At 39.8% G+C, this 23,337-nt stretch overlaps 1 protein-coding gene across 2 annotated transcripts in view; it reads left to right on the top strand.

The window, feature by feature from the left end:
- Positions 1–23,337, top strand: part of Con (leucine rich repeat protein connectin) — a 172,607-nt gene that overhangs the window by 122,946 nt on the left and 26,324 nt on the right. For both annotated transcript variants that reach the window (XM_018008501.2, XM_018008502.2), the window contains 3 exons: positions 8,219–8,303; positions 16,794–17,813; positions 21,672–21,888. In XM_018008501.2, the coding sequence (XP_017863990.1) occupies positions 16,827–17,813; positions 21,672–21,888 (1,204 nt within the window). In that variant the 5' untranslated portion in view covers positions 8,219–8,303; positions 16,794–16,826. The remainder of the gene's footprint in view (positions 1–8,218; positions 8,304–16,793; positions 17,814–21,671; positions 21,889–23,337) is intronic.

Below are 23,337 nucleotides of genomic sequence, written 5' to 3'. Positions count from 1 at the left end.
CATAATGGTGGACGCCATAAAAAAAAAAGCAGTTGCTGCTCTGCAGGTCAGCGCACTTGGCTCAGATGCTAATTCAAGCGACCGGCTTTAAGTGTATGGGCGGCTCTGGCCCGGGGAGGGGGCGTGGCTATGCATTTTCAGTTTCAGGCTAAAGCGAGTACTAATTCCACAATGTCTAGACTAGAGGCCAGATCGCAGTTTTCACATTTTAGTGGGCGATGGGGGTTGGGGGGATAGCGGAAGGCGGAGCATTTGGTGTGTCAGCTAAATATGCAAAAAGAAAAAAATAGAAAGAAAAAATAAACAGAAAGAGAAAGGAAGAAACACAATATTTGTTAAAAGGACTACAGACAATTTGCCTGTAAATAGAGCGTGGCACTTCAAACAAGCGACGAGCCAAGGGGGGCGGGGAGAAAAACAACAACAACAGAAAGTAAAAATTGTAAAAAAAATGAGGAAAGAAAAACATGATAAAAGCTGAGCGAGAGGAATGACAAAAAGCGAAATGAAAATCAAGAAAATGAAAAGAAAACAAGTAAGAAAACTCTAGTCGAGAGTGCTCGACTAGATACTACCCTGAACCCAACAAATAAAAATGCTCATTTAGTATGGCTGAAATTTCAATTTCGATGTATTTAAAAATATAAATAAAATACCAAACTCATTTAATAAAATATAAAAATATTTTGAAACAATTAAAAAAAATTAACATCAGTTGCATCGATCGGGATTCGAACCGCGACTCCTCGATCGAGCGTCATGCTGCTAACACACTAGGCCACCTCATTCCTGCTAGTGGCGCTGGCAAAACTCAAATAGATTCACTGCTGCTGCGCCATATACCAAAACTAAACGAAACTAACAGCTGATGTGATTAAATGAATGTTTTTGTTGTAGCTGCTGCACGTGCGTTTGTTAATTGGCGAAATATTTGATTATTTTTTATTAATTTTTGACTGAACGGAATTTAATGAAACTTTCAGCATATGATCTACATATTATATTAAATATTTGAGAAATTAAAAAAAAAGAAAAATCATTCACAATTAGCTATAGAGGCATCTGATTTGAACTTGAATGTTTTTACTCGATAAAAACATAACGGGATGATTTATCGAATTTTAAAAGCAAACTCGACGTCCGCGCTGTATATACGGTCATTTAAAAAAAAATTCAAGTCTCTAGCTCTTATATCTTCGGAAATCGACGCGTTCAAACATACGGACAGACGGACAGACGGACAGACGGACGGACGGACAGACGGACAGACGGACAGACGGACAGACAGACAGACGGACAGGGCCAAATCGACTCAGCTCGTCACCCTGATCAAGAATATATATACTTTGTGGGGTCTGCCACGCCTCCTTCTGCCTGTTACATACATTTCAACAAAACCATTATACCCTGATTTCCCATTTTCAATGGGTTCAGGGTATAATAATATAACGAGCGCATATTAAAGTGGGTTTATTTATTTTGCGCTCGACGCTTTCACCACTCGCTGAGCACGCGGATCAGAAGCCGCTGCCAACACCGACACCAGCAACCACCCAAGCCAGGCAGCCAACCACTCAACCACCTAACTGTAAAGCCTGCAACAGTCCAGGCGAATGGGAATGGGAATGCGAATGCGAATGCGAATGCGTTGCCCTTTGTGTTTATTAAAAAATAATTTCCATGCTCAACTTGGCGCACAGCCTAAGCCCCTTCTTATGCGAAATGTGCGGGTGTTTAGGTGTGCGTGTGTTGTTGTGTTTGCTTGAGTGTGCGTGTAAGGGCTATCAACAGTTTACATTCTTGAGATTGCGTTGGGTAGCATTTGAAACAATAAGCCTCGAAGTCTGTCGACGGAATCTCAACTCAACTCAACTCAAATTCAAATTCAAATTCAATAATGCGAATACTTGAAACCGAAAGAAGGGGGAACAAACAGGAAAAGGACGAACGGCAGGAGTCGTGTCACAGGCGACAACACTAAATAATTCAGGAGCCCAGCAGAGAGTAAAAAAATAACAATATACATATGTATATATATAAATGTATATATATGTTTGTTTGTGTGCGTATAATGTAAATCTGTGATTTTAATGCGTTTGCCAACTGTAAACATAAAACCGAAATATTACAAAACTTGCGCAAACAGGCGAAAGGGCGAGCCATAAAAAAGTATAAACAAGCAAAAGAAAGTGAAGCAAAGAAAAGTCGAAACTAAGATACACTGCAAAAATCACAATTAAGTTATATACAATATTTTTATATATCTATAATAAACTAAACTAAATAAAAACTATTATTTTTCCGATTCACTTTCTACTCACGCAACTATATATGATTCATGTTAGACAACAAAGGATCTATATCAATTCTAGTTAGGGTATGCGAGCCATACGGGAAAAGGAAATGAATGCGAATGCGCGTATGTCAATTTAATGGGCGGAAATATTCAGACTGCAAAGTGAAATGTGTCGATGGGCGTGGCAGCGCAAGCTGCTACAACAATTGCGTTGACGGCGACGGTGACTGCGACGGTGACTGCGACTGCGATTGCTGACAACGACTTGTTGTCATTTTGTGGGTGGTTTTTGTGTTAAAATATGAAATATTTATATGAGCATTTTCATTTATGATGCGTATCAAATGCGCAGAAAGCAGAAGGCAGAGGAAAGTGAAAAAAACAACAACAACAACAACAATAGCGAAGGTGAAGGACATGCCAGAGCTGGTAGACTGTTGCCGGATCTGCTGGCAGGTGCGTGCAGAGTGGCCATCATTATGAACATCATATAGCCTTAAGGCACGCTACCACGCCCATCCAAGCCACCCGCCCGGCAAATGCCAAACTTTCATCATAAATACATTTACAGGGCAACGCATTTTTTTTTTTTTTTTCTTGAGCTTCTTTGTTTTGCTCGGGAAAATTATTATATTTTAATTACATATGGCAGAGCTCTGGTTCCGGAGTCAAGGCAAAAGCAAACAAGAATAACAGAAAATATAACAAAAGCAACAACAGCGGGAGCAGCAGCAACAACAACAACAGCAGTGACTAACAGCAGAGAGAATGTAAACGAAAATGGCGTGAAAAATCAGTTTCATGGCTTTTATGCTGCTGTTTATTGTTGTAAATGAGAGGCCAAACTAGGGTGGGGCACACACGCACACACCAATACAACTCAAATTGATGTATATGTGTGTGTGTGTGCGTGTGTGTCACACGGAAGTTGTTATGGCCATTTAGCATAGCAAAAATGTAAACAGCGCTTCTGCTTATGTTATTGTTGTTGTTGCCGCTGCTGTTGGCTAATTAATATTAGCGGCTGTTGAACGTTTTTTCTTTTTGGAGCAGGAAATAGGCCAACTGCCGCAACAGCTGCACCTCAACCATTAACGCAGCTTTATTACATAATTACATTAGCGCCAATTGACACATCCATCCAAAAAAAAAAAAAAGCAATAAATTTAAATGAAAATGGAGGAGCAGTAGCAACTGCTGATTTTAGTTTCAGTTTTCAGTAATTTAAAATTTTAGCATATCGTATTTTAGCGATCGCAGCAACTGGCGACATGCTTAACATAGAAGAATTTATGTAAACTTTACAGTATAAGACTTACCATTACTAAGTAAATGTTATGCTGCATAGGATGATACAGCACTGCACATGTACTGTAAATAGATATCAAATGTTGAATATTTGGATATATAATATAATATAATAATAATATTTAAAACGAAAAATGTGTACTGCATATATTTAGCATACATTTCAGGATAAACTTACCTAACTAAAAAGAAAAACATCTCCGTTGAATATTTATATTTATTCAAGGATTTTTATATGCATTTCACACACACACTGCAATCAGATGCACTGTAAACAAAGAAAACAACATTAATATTTACATAACAAAATGCAAATTAGATTATCACATTTTCTAAAACTTACAAAAAAAAAAAAAAAAAAAAAAAAAAAAAAAAAAAAACCAGCTGGCTAGCATTTCATATAAACGGTATATATCTTCCGCATTTCCCTGTCGCACTTAACATGCCAATTGGAAATGAAAACACTGTAAAAAAAATAATATATAATGTAAGTCAACATTCCACTTTACAAAATACTCAAAAAGAAATGTAACTCGATGTTCGCCATTTTTTCCGCCAAAAGTAGCAAACAAAATGCGCCAAGAAAATAATTACATGCAATTTATAAAGTGTGGCATACAACTTACCAAATTAAAGCAAATAACAAGGTTGCTTGTAAACTGCACCTAATGATGACATTTAATACACATTATATTCACGAGCTATTATATTTATATTTATTTTTGACACACTTGTTGCACTCACTCACTCCACTTAGATTTACTGTTCCAACTGGACTAATTACAGCTGGAAGGATAAATTAGCATAGCCATGCTAATGCCGACTAACAGACTCCAATTACTCAAAAGGAAATTTTCTTATTGATCGCGTACTGTTGACAACAGTTCGACTGACATTTTCTTGCCAATAAGAAAATGTGAAAATTTTAATATGGATAAGTGCGCAATTCCTTAAAAAAAAAACTTTCTATTTTATTTTTTTTAAGTGAAAGTTTTTCACAAATTATATTACAAGTCTTAGTGAGCTGTAATGTAACAGCTAAGCTGCTGAGCAGCATTTTAATTGTTAAAACAGCGCCAATCAGTGGGCCAGGTGCGTTTCGACAAAGACTTTTCCCGTTTCCTTTTCCAATCAAATACAAGTTTATAGCTTACCTGCTGAAGCGTAGCAAATGATCTGATTACATTGGCAGCCACTCAATTTGTGGGCAGGTGGTTGGAGTCGATGGAAGGAAGAGCAGCCGCAGCTGAGCCTGTCAAAGGTTAAGTCGAATGACATATGCCCGCTGCCAGCAATCGCTGTTGGCAGATGTTGCTGACAGAGGTTGCTGGCAGAGGCTGCAGGCAGAGGCTGCTAACAGTGGTTGCTAGCAGAGGCTGTTAAGATTGGTTGTTAGCAGAGTATGTTAGCAGAGGCTGTTAGCAGTGGTTGCTAACAGACTTCTAGCTTCTAGCAGAGGCTTTTATCATTGGTTGCGCTGGCAGCAGAGAGGCTGGCAGCGCTGCTGACCGAGTAGCCGTACTCAATATTAAGAAATAACAACTACGCTGGGAGCAAGTGTGTGGAGCAAAATGTACGACAGATTCACTGGAGCTCGCTGTCGACTTTGCTTTGGGGCTTTCAATGTAAACAAGCGCAGCAGAAACAACTGTGCGTGCCACAGATGTGTCAGACTAGGAGATACCCTGTCTGATAAATATCATTCTCGATAAAGTTGAGAATGGCATAAGTACTTATATAATGTAGCTAGAGGAAATATTACTACTGGTATATTGATAATTCACATAGCCTTTTTGAAGACACTTACTTGCATTACAGGATATAACAAATATTTAACTCGCTGGCGATACGCGGTGTATTCCCGGTATTCAGCCTGTGTGTGTGCGTATGCGTATGTGTTTGAGTTTGTGTGTATTTGTGTGTGCTTGTCTGTGTAGCAGCCACAACACTTGTCCCCGCCCCCTTTCACTTTGCGGGCATCCTTCGCCCTGGCGGCAACTTGTAAACTTTTCCGCAACGCTTTATTGTCGACTTGCAGGCAGCTTCGAGGTTTGCCCCTCAGCCCCCTTGCCCAGGGTCCTGTGTCTGTCGCTTATTTGTCGCAGCCGTTGAGCTCAAAGCTTTGGCTTGTTACACTTTATGAAATCAGCTGCAACCTCCACTGCGGATACCCTGGGAAATCCTCCTTCCACTCGCAAGTGTTTATGTTTGTCTTGGCTAGGAGAAAGGCGAAAGGCGAAAGGCGAATGGCGAATGGCGAAAGGACCCTAACGCTGTCAAAAGTCACATCAAGTCCTGCTCCTGGCAATGCATAAGTGTCTCTCCTACTCGCTGCTTGTCTGTGTGTGTGTGTGTGTGTGTGTGTGCTTCACATAAACTTCAGCTGGAAATTGTGCGTAATTATATTAAATTTTTATTGCCGCACATGAAATGGAAACGTTTTGCTGCAATTTTCGTAAAACTTCTTGAAGCTTGAAGTTCTCTTCTTTATTCACTTGCAAATAAGAGATTAAATCTCAAGGGAAGAGGACATAGCTTTGAGCTGCGACAGCATAGTACTCCTAACGTTTGCTACCATGGAAAATGGGTTGCCTTACTGCAATATTATAATACCCTGTAATAAGTGAAATGGAGTTGATAGAAAATTATGTTGTTTTATTAATGTGAGTGTATTTGATTTTGCTGTCTGCTTTAGATTTATGTGTAATCGATATATATCGATATACCACTAGCTTATGAAGCCTGTATGAAACTAGATTTTAGAATCGTTTCGTTAGTATTTGTTAGCAAATGGGAACTACTTAAATCTTGAATAGAAAAAATAAATCAAGACTTTGCTTTCATTAATAGGCTAAAGGGTATCTGCTGGTCTGTCTTTGCATAGATATATATAGTTTAAGGCTATCGAACACCTCCAGACTTAAATGTCAAAACTCTTTTAAGATAAAGTTCCTCTAATTTCTCACTTAATGAGTATCATCTAGTCTATCATTCTCGAACCATATAGCTGCTCATTCGTATTACTATATATACATGTCGTGCCCACTTGATAGTAAATTGTCATGGATTTTGAGCTTTGGTTCACATTTCTGTCGGTTGCCCTTAGCAGCCGCCGCGCTTTGGACTTGTTTGACATTTAGTGGGGATAGTGGGGATAGTGCTGTATAGTGGGGCATAGTGGGGTCCCAGCAATCAGTTAGATTTGAATGCCACGATATGGCAATAGAGTCAACTATTAGAGAGAATAGGAGGCGAGTTGGAGCCAATCCCCAGTGTATTTTTTGTGCCTACATCAATATAAACATAAAGCTTATAAAATTCCAACTCCGCACCGAAGTCAGAGTTAGCTCTGTTCAAATAATGCGGGCATAATTAACAACAATGGGTAAAAAAAACTAAACATGATGTGGGCGATAGCCAAACGATTACAATTGCCGACAAGGCAAAAGAAAAAACTAAAACAACACGACGGGCCAAGTACACTGAGAGAAGTTTTGTTGAATTGCATGCAAAGAGTGAAAATTTGGATTTGTTATGATTTTTTACGATTAAGAAAATATAAAAAAAAATATTTTTAACATAATAATATATTATTATCTCCGTTCTGCAGATATTTAAGAAAGACACGCATTTTTTCTCAGTGTAAAAAATCGTATTCCGCGTTTGGCGACTCCTAAACAAGTAATTCGAATGGAAGTAGTATAGCTTCTAAGTAGGTGTGAGAAGGCCTTTGTTGTATGCGAGTGTATGGGTGTAGGTCTGTGTATGTGTGTGTGCGTATCACGTGTGTGCGTGTGTGTGTGATTGTTCTGTCATGTGCTTGTGCTTTTCGACTTTTTTTTGTAGGCGCAGCAAATGCAATTATTTCTTTTTATGCCACAAACACAACAAGAGAATGTTGTGTGTGTGTGTGGACCGTGACAATTAAGTTTAGGCTAGGGAATTGCGTCCACCACTCGTCATCGTCGCTGTCGTCCGACTTGTGGACAATGGACACGCAGTAAGCAATGAGCGGCGCGTGGTAAATAAAAACTATTTGAATAACGCGCAATGACCCACGCCCATGCATACACCCCCCCAGTCGACGCCCACATGTGGGAAGAGCGCCCTCTGCTCTGCTCGGCTCTGCTCAGCTGCGTGTTAATAGTTTTTACGTAGTCGCATGTCCTGGGCCGCCGTTTCGGCGCGTCTAACAACTGGTCATGGGCTACAATTACCTGGAAATTAACGCAATTAGATTTGTGCTGTACGCAAACACAACTCACCTGACCACGCCCTCCACCCTCAAAAAACCAACCACAGCTGACAATGCGACTAATAATATTATTATCTACCAAATGAGATATGAGATTAAAGTAGTCAGCATAGACAAACCCAAAGTTTTGTATTACCTAATGGAACTATTTATGGCTGGGTACTTGGAGCTTAAAGCTAGCTTTAGGCGGAGCTTAAAATAAGCTACAAAGCTAAAATAATTTGTCGTATTTATTTGATTATCATATAAGAGTATGAATATCTATATATGTACATAAATATATATGACTGAATATACAGCTGAATTTATCACATTAATTCATGTTTATCTTTTACGTTTTTTTTTTTGTTTCTTTACAGAGCAGCGCATTAGTCAGCGGAAAAAATTTACTGCGTTACAGAGGACCGTACGTGACGCGGCCCTTTTTATACACTTAATCAAAAGGTGAGCAAGACAGAAGAGCAAATAGTCTGAGATATATACAGATATATGTATGTATATATATATAAGTATATGTGTACAAGTGTGAGGGCAAACAATGGAATGTGTAAATGGAAAACTTTAAGGACTTAGTTAATTAAGTGATAAAGAGATGAAAGGTAGATTTAAATTAAAGCAGAGGTAAGGAAGAGAAAGACAGAAACAAAGAGTGAAAGTCATGCATTATGACATATGGAATATGGAGAAAAATAGACAGACAGACAAAGAACAAGAAAGAGGGAGTACGAGAGAGAGAGAGTGAGAGGGAGACTGAGAGAGAAGAGAGAGAGACAGAGCTAGAGTATGAGAGAATAACAGAAATAGACAGAAAATGAGGGAACAAGTAAAATAAATACAGGCTAGTATGAGAGAGAAGTACAGAAATACAAAGAAAAGAGAGGGACAGAGAGAGAGAGAGAGAGAGGGAGGCATGTAGAGATAGAGTACAGAGATTTATTGAGCGATATATAGAGAGGGTGATATAAAAAGCGAGATAGACAGAGAAAGGAAGAACGAGATATAGAGACAGATTGGGACAGAGAGACGGGGAGAAAGAGAGAGAGAAGACAGATTCATAGAAACATGCAAAGAGAGGGAGATAACCTTGTACCATTTTCGAAGCGAACTACAGAGTAAATAAAAAATGAACGTAGAGTTAGAGGTATACCTTGATAAACTTAAAGAGAGTTAATTAAAGGCAGAGTGAAAGAGATGGATAACTAAGACAAGGAGAAACAGTCCTAGCGTAAACCGCTGCTTTGAATAAAGCGGCAGATACTACAGTTAACCATAGACTTAAAGCCGAGTTGAGCTCATTTCAAATTCACTTTCAAAATCATCAGCTCAGACATGTGCGATAGAGTAGGCTATGTGAATATGGGATGTGGGGAGTGGCGAGGGGGAGCGACGGGCATTGCCTACGCCTTTGGCATCTTCATAATGTTTTATGCAAAATTGTTAAAATATTTGACAGTTGAGTTAAAAGTTTGTACCCAGACGACGGCGACGACGACTCATTTTCGACATAAAATTCTCTCACCAGCCCGTCCGTCCGACCGGCCGCCCGCCGCAGCGCCAACGGGCTCATTGGTCTGTATTTATGTTTGTAGTGTTTGTGCTTGTGTTTGCGCTTGTGTTTGTGTTTATATTTTCGGTTTTATGTTTGTCTTCATGAGCATTTGAGCTAAACTGAAGAAATTTATTATATCAGACAGCAGCAGCGGATAAAGCAAGACACATACTTAGCCAAGCTGCTCAACGAGCATGACAAATTTTCACTTTGCCTCAGAAAGTTGCAACAAACTTGCAGTCGACGGTGAAAATAATAATTTTTCGCTTGCCTCTCTCACACCTGCATTTCTTGGCTCGCTTCTCGTTCTCCCTACCTCTCTCTCGTTTCCTCACTCTCTTCTCTTACTTTGATTCTATCTGCATTTTTCTCATTCCATTCCTTGCGTGTCAACACAAAGGTGAAGGCAACTTGGTCAAACAACAAAATGGCTTCAAACAGAAGAAGAAGAAGAAGAAAAAACAACAAAAATACAAAATTCAATGGCTTTCTTGAAAGTGTTAGCAAATACCCTGTGATTGGCCAAAAAAGCTGAGAGAGCTATTAGATTAGATGCTGTGCTAAAAACTCTTACTATTATTATAGTGATAGTTATAGCTATAATTCTGATAATTATCATGCTGTACATAAATATTTACAGCAGAGTTCGATTTCTATAGATGGATGATATATAAAAGTCCTCCATAATACCCATTTCATACCAAACAGCAATAGCTAAAGTATGGCCAAAGCAAAGGCAAGAGTCAAAGGCAAACTCAGGTCTACTTATCTACCGGGGACAGTCAGCCGGAGTCAGCCGCCAACAGTTTGGCCCAGGTGCTGCCAATTTGAGCATTAAATAGTTGCCAGTTGGCTTAAATAAAATCGAGGCGAGCAAACAAATTGTGCATCAAAAGTTAAAGCTCTGCACTTGAGAGGAAACCAGCAAAATGCAAAACGCAAAAAAAAAGGCAAATAAAAGCCAAGCTACGAATTCTAAGTGAAAAAAAAAAAAAAACAAAAACTGACAGCCAAAAGTAATGGGGCTGGCTGCTTGGCTCAAGTGCAGTGGGGCGTTTCTGTTCTGTTCTTTTTTGCAGTTTGTGGGCGTGGCTGGGCGCTTGCATATATATATATATGTATATAAGTTTTGCAACGAAAATATGTGTCAACAATATGGCGGCTGGCGACGATGAGCGAAAGTTTCCACTGAGAACTACTTTTCATTTTATTTTGCTGACAGGTATGCTAAAAGCCAAAAGTGGAAGAAGAACGTAACTAGAATGAGGATGGAGGAAGGGCAGGAAAATGGGCGACGGAGGGCTGACTAGGACCTCAACTGCAAAGTAGTCAAAAGTGCGCAGAGTAGAAAAGCCAACAGGAACTGCAACAGCAAGGAGAGACACTCGCAGGGACTCGTAGATTTTGGCATAGCTCAGCTTTTGGTTGACAACAGGAGCACCTAGCAGTAGTATATAGTATATGTATGTATGTGTATGATTTGCTGCGACAGCTGGCAATGACTTTTTCGTATGATAATAATAAATGAAACGGCGAAAGGGTTCACAAATGACAGTCGAAATGTCACATTCAAATGGCAAGCAATTTAATATGCATATATACACATATACATATATATTTATAGAGTGCGACATGGCTGACAATAAATAAAGGAGAATGGGGAAAAAAAAAACTAATATGACTAAAAGTTTATTCACAGCTGATTATCACGCCCCGCTGAGCGTGGAGCGATGCCATTTATGGCATGGCACGCAGAAGGGTTAAAGTGTAGCAAAAGTTTTTAGTGAGTTTATTTTAGTTGTGCTCTCATTGCCTGATATACCATATTAGTAAAGTAATGAGTGCGGAAGAGGTGGGAGGGTAGCAGAAAAGGTGAAATGTGTAGGAGGTGGAATGAAGCGTGTGAAGAAGGGATAAGAAGAGACTTAGAACAGAAACGTCAGAGAAGGAAGCAAGATATTAGATAATAGGAGGAAACGCAGAAAACAGTAAGAGAGGGGAGAAAAGGAGAAAACTTAGGGAAGTGAAAGGAAGTGAGAGCTTAGAGAGGAGAAAATGAAAAGGTAAGAAGATCAAATACCAAGGGAAGACAAAAAATGAAAGTATCAGAATAACTGTGTAAAAAATTACAGATTTGAAAAGAAAATTTAAAGAAGTTTTGGGAACGCAAGATTAAAGAGAGAGAGAGAGAGAGAGAGGAAATGAGAGAAAGAGATGGACAGAGAACGAGAAAGAAAGACTGAGAACAGAGAATGTGATGAAAATAATATAAAATACGAGAGGACAAAAGAAAAGCAAGAAGAAACGAGTAACAAAACTTAAGAGAATTCACATAAAAGCAAAGAAATTGCGTAAAATTCCAATATTTTCTAGCAAGTTATACTATAGTTGATAGAAAGTAAATAAAGCGAGGGGTAGTAAGTATATAAGGTTATGAAAAATATGAGAATAGAAGATATGCTATTTCTTTATATTATTTATGTTTCCATAGCAGACCTACTTGTTTACTATTACTACTGTCCTTAACAACCAATATTATTTAAAAATTCATACAGAATTTCAAATGGCTTTAAACTTCCTCTGTTAGTTATTGAAAATGTTTTATCAGATGGCAATAATCCTGAAAAAGAACCGTTATAACACAATAAATATTCCGATTTACCTTTCGTCTGTTCTCTCTTCTATACATACACACATTCCCTTATCCTTCCACTCCTCTTGACAGATTTAAACTCTTTTTTAATCTAACTGCAGCAGTCGATGACTCAATGTGTCGTTGACAGGTGACAATCCATTCGCAAACAAATCAAGCTGAGACGCTCAACTAAGCAAATCAAATGTAACATTTCAATAAGAATAATATATATGTATATAAATATAAGTGATAAACAAAGAAAGCACAAACAGAATAGAACAGATGAAGACAGACAAAGTGAGCGAGCTACGTGCGAATGTCATAACTCGTTTGATTGATGGGCACTTCGCTTTGTAGGGCACTTTGGCCCTCACCATTGCCATTTGTCAGAGTCCTCGGACTTTTGGATCGAGGCATGACTGCACTTTGGTTTATATGGAATGCCGCCAACTGTCCGACGTGTCGTTTGTCCCTTTTTATTTGCGGCCAAATAAAGTAGACGACGGCTACTGACTTGTCAGCAGTCCGGCCCGGCAACGGCCAGCCCAGCACTGAGCATTCAGTCAAAGTCAAGCACGTCCGCTGGCCAGGGCCAGGATGAGCAGCATGTACATGTGTGCCATGTCACAGCTTAAAGTTATTCACATGCGAGCCGGCAGACACAGGATGTAGCTGCTCATAATGTGAGCGCTGACGAGCAATGATGAGCAGTCGCTCGGCTTGCTGGGTGGCTCGGTGGGTGGGTTGGTTGGATGCCATGCCATGTCATAAACAACAACGACTCCTCTGACGTATAAACTTATTGTTGACAAAACCTCACACAGACACACGCGCGCGCCCCCAACTGCGACAGACATATTGTTAAAGTCCTGCTGGTGTGCACGGGCTCTGCCACAGCGGAAGTGTCACCATTTGTCAAATAACGAAAATTGAAAACAATTTCCAGCAGCAGCAGCAGCAGCAGCAGCAGGAGCAGCAGCCGCCAACGGGATCAGATTTTTGCCAGACTCTCGGGTTTGCCATTGTCTTCATCAGCAGCTACTCGCACAGCTTCATTTCACACTCACTCGAACAGAATATATATAAATATATATATATAGGCGATGTGGCCTGATAAGCAAACTTTGCTGTGAGACACAGCACTGCGAGCTATTGCAAAAGAATTGCCAAACGTTAAAGTGAAGAAATTTCCATTCAAGCAACAATTTATATGCTGCTGCCGCTGCTGCTGCCCCTGCTGCCACTGCTGGTGCTGCCACTGCAGTCAGGGCTCCCTTTTGGGCTGAGCTGACAGCTTAGCTGCGGCTTTGCTCCAATTTCCTAGTGGGTCGACGTCAACAAGTTCTCTATCGCACATCAGCAGGGGCGGCAGGAGACCCCCTTCACACACACTTGAAACATATGTGTCTGCTCCTGTGTGTGTGTGTGTGTGTGTGTGTCTGTGTGCGCCTCTTACACAGAAAGTTTAATCGAAATTATAAACAAGAAGACAAATGGCTTCTTGTTGCAATTTGGCCCACTTTGCAGGGCAGCTAAAGAAATGGGAAGAAGGAGCCATGTGCTCTGCTTTTGCTTTCAATGCCTGCAGGATAATTATACCCCACAGCAATTGAATTTATATTGTGGACACTTTTGAAATGGGTAGACTATTATTGTGGATAGAATTGTCTAACTATAGGTAGGTGTTGGAGTAAAATTGTTGTGGATAAACTTTATTAGAATGAATGAATTACAGAATATTTCTGTGTGTCTACTCCCAGCTTTCCAATGAGTCAAACGTTTCTGTATATATATTTTTCTGATCAAAAAGTTTGCAAATATCTCATGGCAAGTTACAGGGTATTCTGCAGTCTAGTGTTTATGTTTATTTGAAATTTTCAACAACTGTTTGTCGTCAAGGTTATATTTATTGTGCTTGCTACACACACACATTTTGATTGTGGCAAAAAGTTAGATAGCTCCAGCTCCATGGCTCTCTCTCTCTCTTTGTACCTCCCTCTCTCTGTCTCTCTCTCTATCTATCTCTATCTCTCCACATATATCTGTCTGTGAATTCTTTTGGTTACAAATTTGATTTGCTTGACTTTCACTTGAGTTTTAAGTGTGCTCCGTCTATTTATTATGCTTACAGTGTGTCTCAATTGTTATTGTCTGGCTTGTTTTGCAAAGTTTTTCTGCAATGTTGATAAATGACTTATGAATGCTGTTAGAAGTCACATAAATCACATGATTTATGCATAAACAACAAATTGATTTTTCATTTGCTGACACGCCCTAAACCACGCCCAACTCCTTGTAAAGCTATAGCAGCTTTGAGTAATTGGCTGTGGCTGTCAGCGACGATTTCCAGCTGCTGCTGCTATTGCAAAAGTGCCAATGTATTCACATATGGATTGCTTTTCGAGTGTGTATGTGTGTGTGTGAAAATCTAATTACACACACAACTTGCATCGGAGCACACATACATACATATATTTTTGATTTGCTGCTTGACAGCACACTTAAAAATTTGAAGGATATAGAACCGTAAAGGTCTCGCTCTATCTCTCTCTCTCTCTCTCACACACCCTCGCTCCCTCTCTCGCTCTGTCACTCTTCACATCGTGTTAGATTTCTCATTTGTGGTTGTGTTTGTCAGTTTAGTTTGTGACTTTGCTTTGATATTTAAATTGAAGCCATCAAGTGCTACGGCTGCTTGTCTCTTGAGCAGTTAATCCACGCCTGAAACCTTGAACTCTGCATAGGACGTCTCGTTGCTAAGCCAACTTGAGCGGCGTTACAGCGTGGCATCGCAGCAGCAACAATCAAAACACTTATCATCATTTTATTTAAAATTTATAACGATAATCAATGTAATGAAGCATGCCAAAGTCAATAAGTCAAATGACTGTGAGCTTTCGGCTTACAGCTAACAGCATACAGCTTTCAGCTTTTTGGAGCTAAGACCACGGCCCTTTCCACTAACTGATTTTAAGCGTGAAGACAATATTTTATGCAAATCACTGGCGAAATGCCTGAATGCCTGCCTGGCTGCCTGGCTGCCAGGCTTCGATAACGATGACTCACTTGACAACTGCCAATAACTTATTTACACTTCATTATGCCCAGGCACTGAGAGAAAAGAACAAGAGGGAGAGGGGGGTGGAGCGGGCACATCCAAAAATATGCACAATGTCAGATGTGACTTATTAATTTATTAAAAATACGATCATAATTAGAGAGCACTTTGCCAAATGACACTTAAAATGCAATTGACTAAGGACTAAGGGGGTGGGGAAGGGGCGGCTCATGGCCGCTGGGCACTTCATGAAGCCGTTCACCACTGAGCGAACAATCAGCGACAGTGTTGCAGTTATTTATGAGCGCAATAAATTTGTTTATGTGGGGTGGGAGAAGGCTGTGCCCAGAGCCAGCAGAGCGTCAAATGAAGCCAGCGGGTAGGCAGCTGAAAAACAGCCTTGTCATGAACTTTTCACAGTCGGCATTCATTGAAAAAGCCGGAAAATCAAAGAAAGGCAAAGCAGAAGAAGAGAGATAGCGATAGAGAGCGAAAGAGCGGGCAAAAGAGACGTAGACAAAATGCGAAATGAAATACGAGCGAAAAGTAAAAAGTTAACAACATTAATTAGCATTTTTATGGAGCGCTTTAACTTTTAAGCAGCACCGAAAGGGGTCCGAGCACAATAAATTGAAAGCCGCCTCACTTTTCAGTGTAATAAATGAAATTCGAGACGACGCAATGCCACACCCTGAATGCGAATGCCGAACGACGTGTTTGTCCAGAATTTACGCTTTTAATGTGGCATCAAATTTTTGATGTTTGGCAATTCAAAGTTTTTAGTGTGCGCTCCAAATGGACGCAATAATATCGAGAGCAAACAGTATTTAATGGCTTTGGCAGGTTGAGCACATAAAGGAAGTAGAGAGAAGGGGGTAAAACTAGAAGATACTATGTGGGTAAATGAGCGTATATAGATTTTGATAGTTTTGAAGGAAGTGCGCGAAAGAGAATCAAATGGTTATAATGCAAAACTTTGTTGAAGAGGACAAGTGAAGAGTATTCGATTAGAAGATATTTCGAATGGGAGTAAACTTGATGATAGATGCGGCAAAATGTGGAGAATATAAAACACTTATCGGAAAAATGGTAGAAAGTGTTAAAAGATTTTTATGGTATTTTTCCTAGTCAGTCAACAGATCAAAAACCCTGTAGAAATATTTGAAGTGTTTAATAATAAAGTGTTAAAAAAAAAAATAAAATAAAAAATAATAAAACAGAGAGAAAGACGGAAAAAATAGTTTGAGAGATAATTTCCTAATATTCATAATACAATTAACCTATATATTCTGTACCAAGTCTACTTACCAATCCTACTTAATATTTCATATTTATTGTATACTTGTCTTTGGATAAGAATATGAGTTTTTTGATCGATAAACGAGAAAACTTTAAGCTGTATATATACCCTCTCATTGCTATAGAGTATTAAGTGAGTAAGCTTCATTGACATTCAGAAATTTTATTACCTATATCTCCTGTCTTCCATTACACCCCTTGTGAGCCCACACTCCATAGCGACGGCTGTTCTAGTTAACAATTGTAGCCACATTGAAAATTTCAGCTCTGTTCACATTTTATTGTATTGTAGCTGGGCCACCTGCCCGGCTCTGCTACGTTGCCTCCACTTGGCGCCAGATAAACAAATTTTATTGACTGAGTCATTCGTGGTTTTTGTTTGATTCATTTTAGCCAAGAGCGAAGAACCCGCGGCCCGCCTTCGCAATGTTGCCGCATCATCATCAGCGCCACAGAATGTGGAAGCTGCTGGGCTTGCTGCTGCTCTTGAGCAGTTGCCTCGTGGCGCCCGCTGGGGCTCGTTCGCGGGATAAGGAGGAGCGACGCAGCAATCGTGGACGTAACAGCAATATGGGCGCCTCTGCTTCCGCATCGGCCGTGACCGGCAATAACAATGGCGGCTACTACACTAGCAGCTCGGCCTATGGCAGCAGCAGTGGCAGCAGCGCCTTGACAGGCATCACTGGCTACAACGGACCCATCGATACCACCGGCTTTTGTATGCGCCGACGTGATATGAAGCTCATGTGCTACTGCACGCCGGACGAGAATCACATTCCCGTGCAGAAGGCCGAGTGCTGGGTGTTCTCGGAGGGCTTGCATCAGAATGATACCACCTGGACGCGCTTCTATCAGCAGAAGCGTCTGCGCGAGCTCAAGTTCGTCATCCAGAACAATGCACGCCTGGACTACATACCCACCATGATCATTGAGCCGCTGAAGAATCTGAGCAGCATCGTCATCGAGTACTCCCAGGTGGAGATCGTCAAGAGCTATGCCTTTGCCAATTTGCCCTTCCTCGAGCGCATCATTCTGAACAACAATCACATTATGGCCCTCGATCAGGATGCCTTCGCCAATCACATACGCTTGCGTGAACTGAATCTGGAGCACAATCAGATCTTTGAAATGGATCGCTATGCATTCCGCAATCTACCGCTGTGCGAGCGTCTCTTCCTGAACAACAACAACATCAGTACTCTGCACGAAGGACTCTTCGCGGACATGGCACGGCTCACCTACCTGAATCTGGCCTACAATCAGATCAATGTACTGACTAGCGAGATCTTCCGCGGATTGGGCAATCTAAATCTGCTCAAGTTGACCCATAACAATCTCAATTTTATTGGGGACACGGTGTTTGCTGAGCTCTGGAGCTTGACTGAGCTGGAGCTGGACGATAATCGTATTGAGGTGAGTGAAAAATGATATATGTATATATAGAGGGCTGCACTGATTGACATATCTAACATATTACATCGCAGAGTAATTGTTGCTTGCCTTCATCAGTCAGTCAATTATTGAAGACAATACATTCTCTATGCATAGATATCATTATTTATTTAATGTACCAAGTTCATGTTTCATGTTTATAATCAAAGACAGTCAATCGAACACTCAATCAGTGGGTCAATCAAATAATTCTATATGGATTTTTATTTATTCGATTCTTTTTTTTATCATTTTCTTTGCAACTTGATTTGCAGCCATCTCTTTGTGCGACTTGGGCGTTTCTTTTTTTCGGTCAAGTTGATGCCATGGCTTAGTTAAGTGGCCATAAATTGCCGGCCGACCATAAGGAACAGAGGTCAAGTGTACAGCGAAGGACAAGTTTTTGGAGCTGGGGCGCATTCAGTATATCATAAATAGCACATCCTTGGGGGCGTTGAGCGTGCATAAACAACTTTGTTGTCGGGTGTCATAAATTCAATTCGAATGCCCATTTTTGTGGTGATTTAAGTGGTCAGCTGAGCTGGTGGGACACAGCTTCGCCTGGGGTGCAGTTCAAGTATCAGATTCCACTTGCCACATGCCGCATGCCGCATGCCGCATGCCACTTGGTACACGCGAGCACCCGCTGTTTGCCGAATAGGCGCTAATATGATAAATAGATTTGTAAATTATGTTTTCGCCGAGGCGGCCACACAGCTTAATTCGTAGATAGTCCTCGTCCTGTTTGTTAGCCGCACGCTGTGGCATTATCCTTTCAGCGCCTTTGGTGGCAAACAAATGTGCGGCAGGCAAGTTAATCTACTAACAAAATATTGAATAACAAATCATGGCATAATGGATTTATGGCACTCCTTTTTGGCCATCTGATATGCAAGGATCCAGCCATAAAAATGGCCACAGCCAATGTGTATGTGTGTCTGTGTGTGTGTAAATAGAAAATGTCACTTCGTATACTCTGTGCTAAGTCCTCTGGTTGCCTCTGTATGTGTGTGTGTGTGTGTGAGTGGAAGCGTGGGCACAGCGATAAGCGTAAATCCTGCATATCCTGGCCAACATTGTCGTCTTCTCGTCTTTGCTTTTCATTTTGCTGCGTGTTTCATTTTTCCATTTTACAAAGTGCTCGCATATCATGTCACACCCAGACAACTCGCATATGTGTCAGGCCAGTAGGACAAACACACGCACACACGCACACTCAGGCAGAGACCATCTCAAGTGTTGCTCAAGTGTTTTTGGCCGCCATCTTCATGCGAGGCACTGCTGCTGATGCTGATGCTGATGCTGACAATCTACACTCCAACTGCGGCTTCGTTTTCTTGTTAGCTTCTTCCTTTATCGGGCATTGTCATAGTCATAATGATTGGCCTTGTTATCGCCTCAGTGTCGCATTGTTTTGGAGCCGGGCTTCCTTCAGATTTGCTACCATATCCATATACCATACTTGTGCATATGTTTTGCTTCCTTCAAAAAATAAGAAAAAAAAAAAAAAAAAACTGAAAATGAAAAAGTAAAGGAAAGGAAAAGAAAATGCCTTTCCGTCTTGCCTTGTCCTTTTCAATAAAAGCAAATTGCGTTGCATGTTTTTGCTTGGGTTATCCATTTCATTTTTCTTTCTCTCCCAACCATGTGTGAGTGTGTGTGTGCGCCTGTGTACTTCATAAATCATTTGCTGTTAAAAGGTTTAGGTGCCTGGGTTTTGTCTGACACAACATAAAAAGCTAAGCAACTGAGCGGTCACCGAGTCCTCAAAGAGATAAATAGATAAACAGCTAAGCGGCTAAGCATCTGCTTTCAGGGGTCCCATCAATGCGAAAGTAAAAGTGTTGCGCCCAGCACTTCAGCTTGAAATTTTCTTATCAACTTTACATATGCTACGCATTAGAGGCAAACGTCTCTTTAATGCAAACAAAAGGCTCTATTACTAACCATTTGAAAGGTATTTGGAAAATAGTTAAAACAATACTAAGGTAAATGGGATGATGGAAATGCTTTTGTAATGTACCGAAAAGGCAAGCCCTTACTCCTACTCCTGCTCCTGCTCCTGCTCCTACTTCTGCTCCTGCTTAAACTAAAGCTAGAATGTTATGAACACGAAATATCCTTGGACTTATAAATTTTTATTTTTTTTATATTTTTTTTATTTATTTAATTATTATTATTTTTTTTTCTTTTATTTAAACAGGCTTTTTACTACCTAATTGGCAGCTTAACAAGTTGAACATATAGGTTATTAAATCTAGTTTGAGCCATTTTTTCATACTTTTATGGTACAGATATATACATATATATACGATGTACTCATATTCTATTATGTTCTTTTTTATTGTATTTTATATTGTTATTTTACCTACGAACTTCAAACGCAAACTTAAACTTCTTATCGAAACCCTATCACAGCCTCGCTGCTTACGTAAAATGTTGCTCGTCGAATTTCTGTTTGTTTGGAATCATAATTTTGTTTACGTACAAAATTGCCATAAATAATAATTTTTTTCACACAAGCCGATAAAATGGCGGCGGCGCCTTAAAAAAAAAAAAAAAAAAAAAAAAAAAAAAAAATGTGGCTCCCATCAACTAACAAAAATAACTCAATAAAAAAACATTTTTTTATGTCAATCAGCGTGGCAAACAAACAAACTGCTCTGATACGATGTGATAGCGTATGATATGACTGTATCTTCATCCGTATGTATTTGTTTGTCTTTGGCGAGTAAGGCAAGTGGAAATGGGAAATGGCAAATATATGGAAGTTGGATAAATAACGGCACATGTCTCGCTTTGGACTGCTCGCATTTAATATGCATAATTTATCCATTTCACTAGGCAAGGCATATTGAATATTAAATAATGACGAGCCATAGAAACTGAGATAGAAAAAGGAGCGAGAGAGAGGGAGAGAGAGAGAAAGGGAGGGAGTATAGCAGAAGAAATAGAAGCTGTGTACTACAGTCAACTTTCGCTGGCGCTTCCTTTCACGAAAATAAACACTTTTTTTGTCGCATGATAAAATTCAAGGCAAACGAATTGGAACATAGCAGCTGAAAAAAATATGCATCTACATATGTTTTATATGCGTACACACACACATGCATAAATAAATACGCCAACAAAGACAACACAACAATGGTAAACGAGACAACGAGAGGAAAAATGTTGAAAATAAAAAGAAACAAGCAAAATATTGAAAAGAAAAACATAAAAACATTGAAAATAATACGTAAAAATGCGGAAAATGGCAGAAAATATTTGTTTGTATGCTCGGTCGGCCAGGCAAAACATAAAAAATAATAAAGAAAGAGATAGGAATGAATGATGAGGGAATGGGGGAGGTTTGGACAGAAAGAGAGAGACTGAGTGGTTAGCGAAACGTCGCACGAATTGTGGTTCATGCTACAAAAATGTTGATATAGCATAAATACAATTATATATGGATATATGTTTTAACAAATGCCCATGAGACTTAAATATCATATTGAAATTCCAATCGAAAAAATTGCAACAAAAGCTACGATTTTTTATCAAAAAATATGAATTACAGTAAAACGTTGCATGTGACGAATCAATTTGAAGCTCAGGCTTCTGAAATATATATGCATAAATGCAAATAAGTAGATTTTGAAAAAATGTAATCTATAAGACTGATTTGAGATATAAATATTATATATTCAAGAGTTTGATATTCCTATTACAGGGTATATTCCTTGCAATCAAAGATGTAGATTTACTTACTATAAATGATAATGAAACATGATTATTTTCGTGTTACTTACCAATAACCCGTATTAATTTCAATTCTTTCAATCTCCTGTATTCTTACAGCGCATTTCGGAGCGTGCCTTGGACGGTTTGAATAATTTGAAAACGTTGAATTTGCGCAATAATTTGCTGAAGAAAATTGACACCGGCTTGCTGCGTGGCACACCGGCTCTGCTGTCCATCAATGTGCAGGCAAACAAATTGGAAACACTCACGTTCTACACATTCCAGCCAATTATGGACAATTTGGTCAACAGCACCAGCGAGCTGTTGGTGTCAGGTGAGTCGATCGCTGATAATGAATGCAGTTGCTTGACAGACAGAGAGCAGAGCAGTGCAGACATGCTGATATGCAGGCATTTTATTATAATTACGCATACGCCACGTTGGCCTGGTTGACACGAAATGCTGAGCTCAGCTAGTTTGCAGCCGTAAAGTTTTATGACAAGCGACCTGTGAGACATTTGCCTAGTACATATTGTCTAAGCATACAATTAGGCAGGTCACAGAGACATACACACACACACACACACACACACTTTTGCAGTTGGATTGGCTTCATTAAGGAAATGTCGTATCGTCAGTGCTCAAGTGTGCGCTTCCGTTCACAGAGAGACACAGTTGCCTAGCGTGTGTAAGAGAAAAGCTATACAGCCATAGTTGTTTAACAGGCGAGAGTGAGAGAGAAAGAGAGGAAGTTATTGCCGTCTCACTCTCGCACACTGCTAATTGCCAGGGCATTGACAACATTCAGCTGGACTGACAACTGGCAGCAGCCGTGGCCTGGACAAAAACCAAATTAGTCATTAAACTGCAATTTTGAAAGCAGCGAGTCAAGCTCGGTGCACAATACACCACACACCACACCACACCACGCCACTTGAATAGCCACATTTTCATGCCCCACTTTAATGTCGCACCACTTGACTCGACTCGGCTCGACTCGACTGCAAACTCATAACAATAAAATATGTCCTGCAAAATGGTCGTAGGCAGAAACACACTCAGTCTCAATTTCCTCTCACTCTTTCTCCCTCCCTCTCGCTCACTCTCTCTTAATGTGTGTGTGTGTGTGTGTTAATAGCAGCAGCTATTAGCGTGTTGATTAGCTCAATTAAAAGGTAAATTAAAGTGAAATATTAAGTGCATACGTTCACATTGTTGTCACGGCCATTTTGCTAGCTGCCAGGACTTTCATATGCGATCAAAAAAAAAAAAAAAAAAAAAAAAAAGAAGTTAATTAATTAATGTAAGCAAATGAATGTGAGCTGTAAGTTTTGCTCAATTCGTATATATATAACACATATGATTTTTCTATACATATGATCAGGCAATATTTTATTGAGTATGCCAGCTCAGTTTATTAGTTTTAAATAATTATATGAATATTCACTATGCGAATTACAGCTCAAAATTTTATTTGAGCTCTGATTTCTTTTTTTTCGTTTTTGATTATTTGTCTTTTCACCTTTTCAAAATTATGTATGTTAATGCCAGATCCCATTAACAAGAATTGCTCCTCCCGCACCACACAATGTTATGTTGTTAACAGCATTCTGTTAATAACATCACCCAGTTCTCCTACTGGTTCGCGGTACTTAGCGCCCGCTGAGTACTTCGTCTCGCGCCTCACTTGTCACTTGCCTCTCCTGGTACTGACATTTCGATACAACTATATATTCACAATACTATACGAGCGACACAGCTCTAATCTACAAATAAAGACGAG

The sequence above is a fragment of the Drosophila arizonae genome, chromosome 4 (assembly GCF_054131065.1).
Source record: "Drosophila arizonae isolate 15081-1271.41 chromosome 4, UAZ_ARI_1.0, whole genome shotgun sequence".
In the NCBI taxonomy this organism is placed as follows: Eukaryota; Metazoa; Arthropoda; class Insecta; order Diptera; family Drosophilidae; genus Drosophila; species Drosophila arizonae.
Note: the sequence above shows the minus strand (reverse complement) of the source record. Positions and strands in the feature narration are given on the sequence as shown.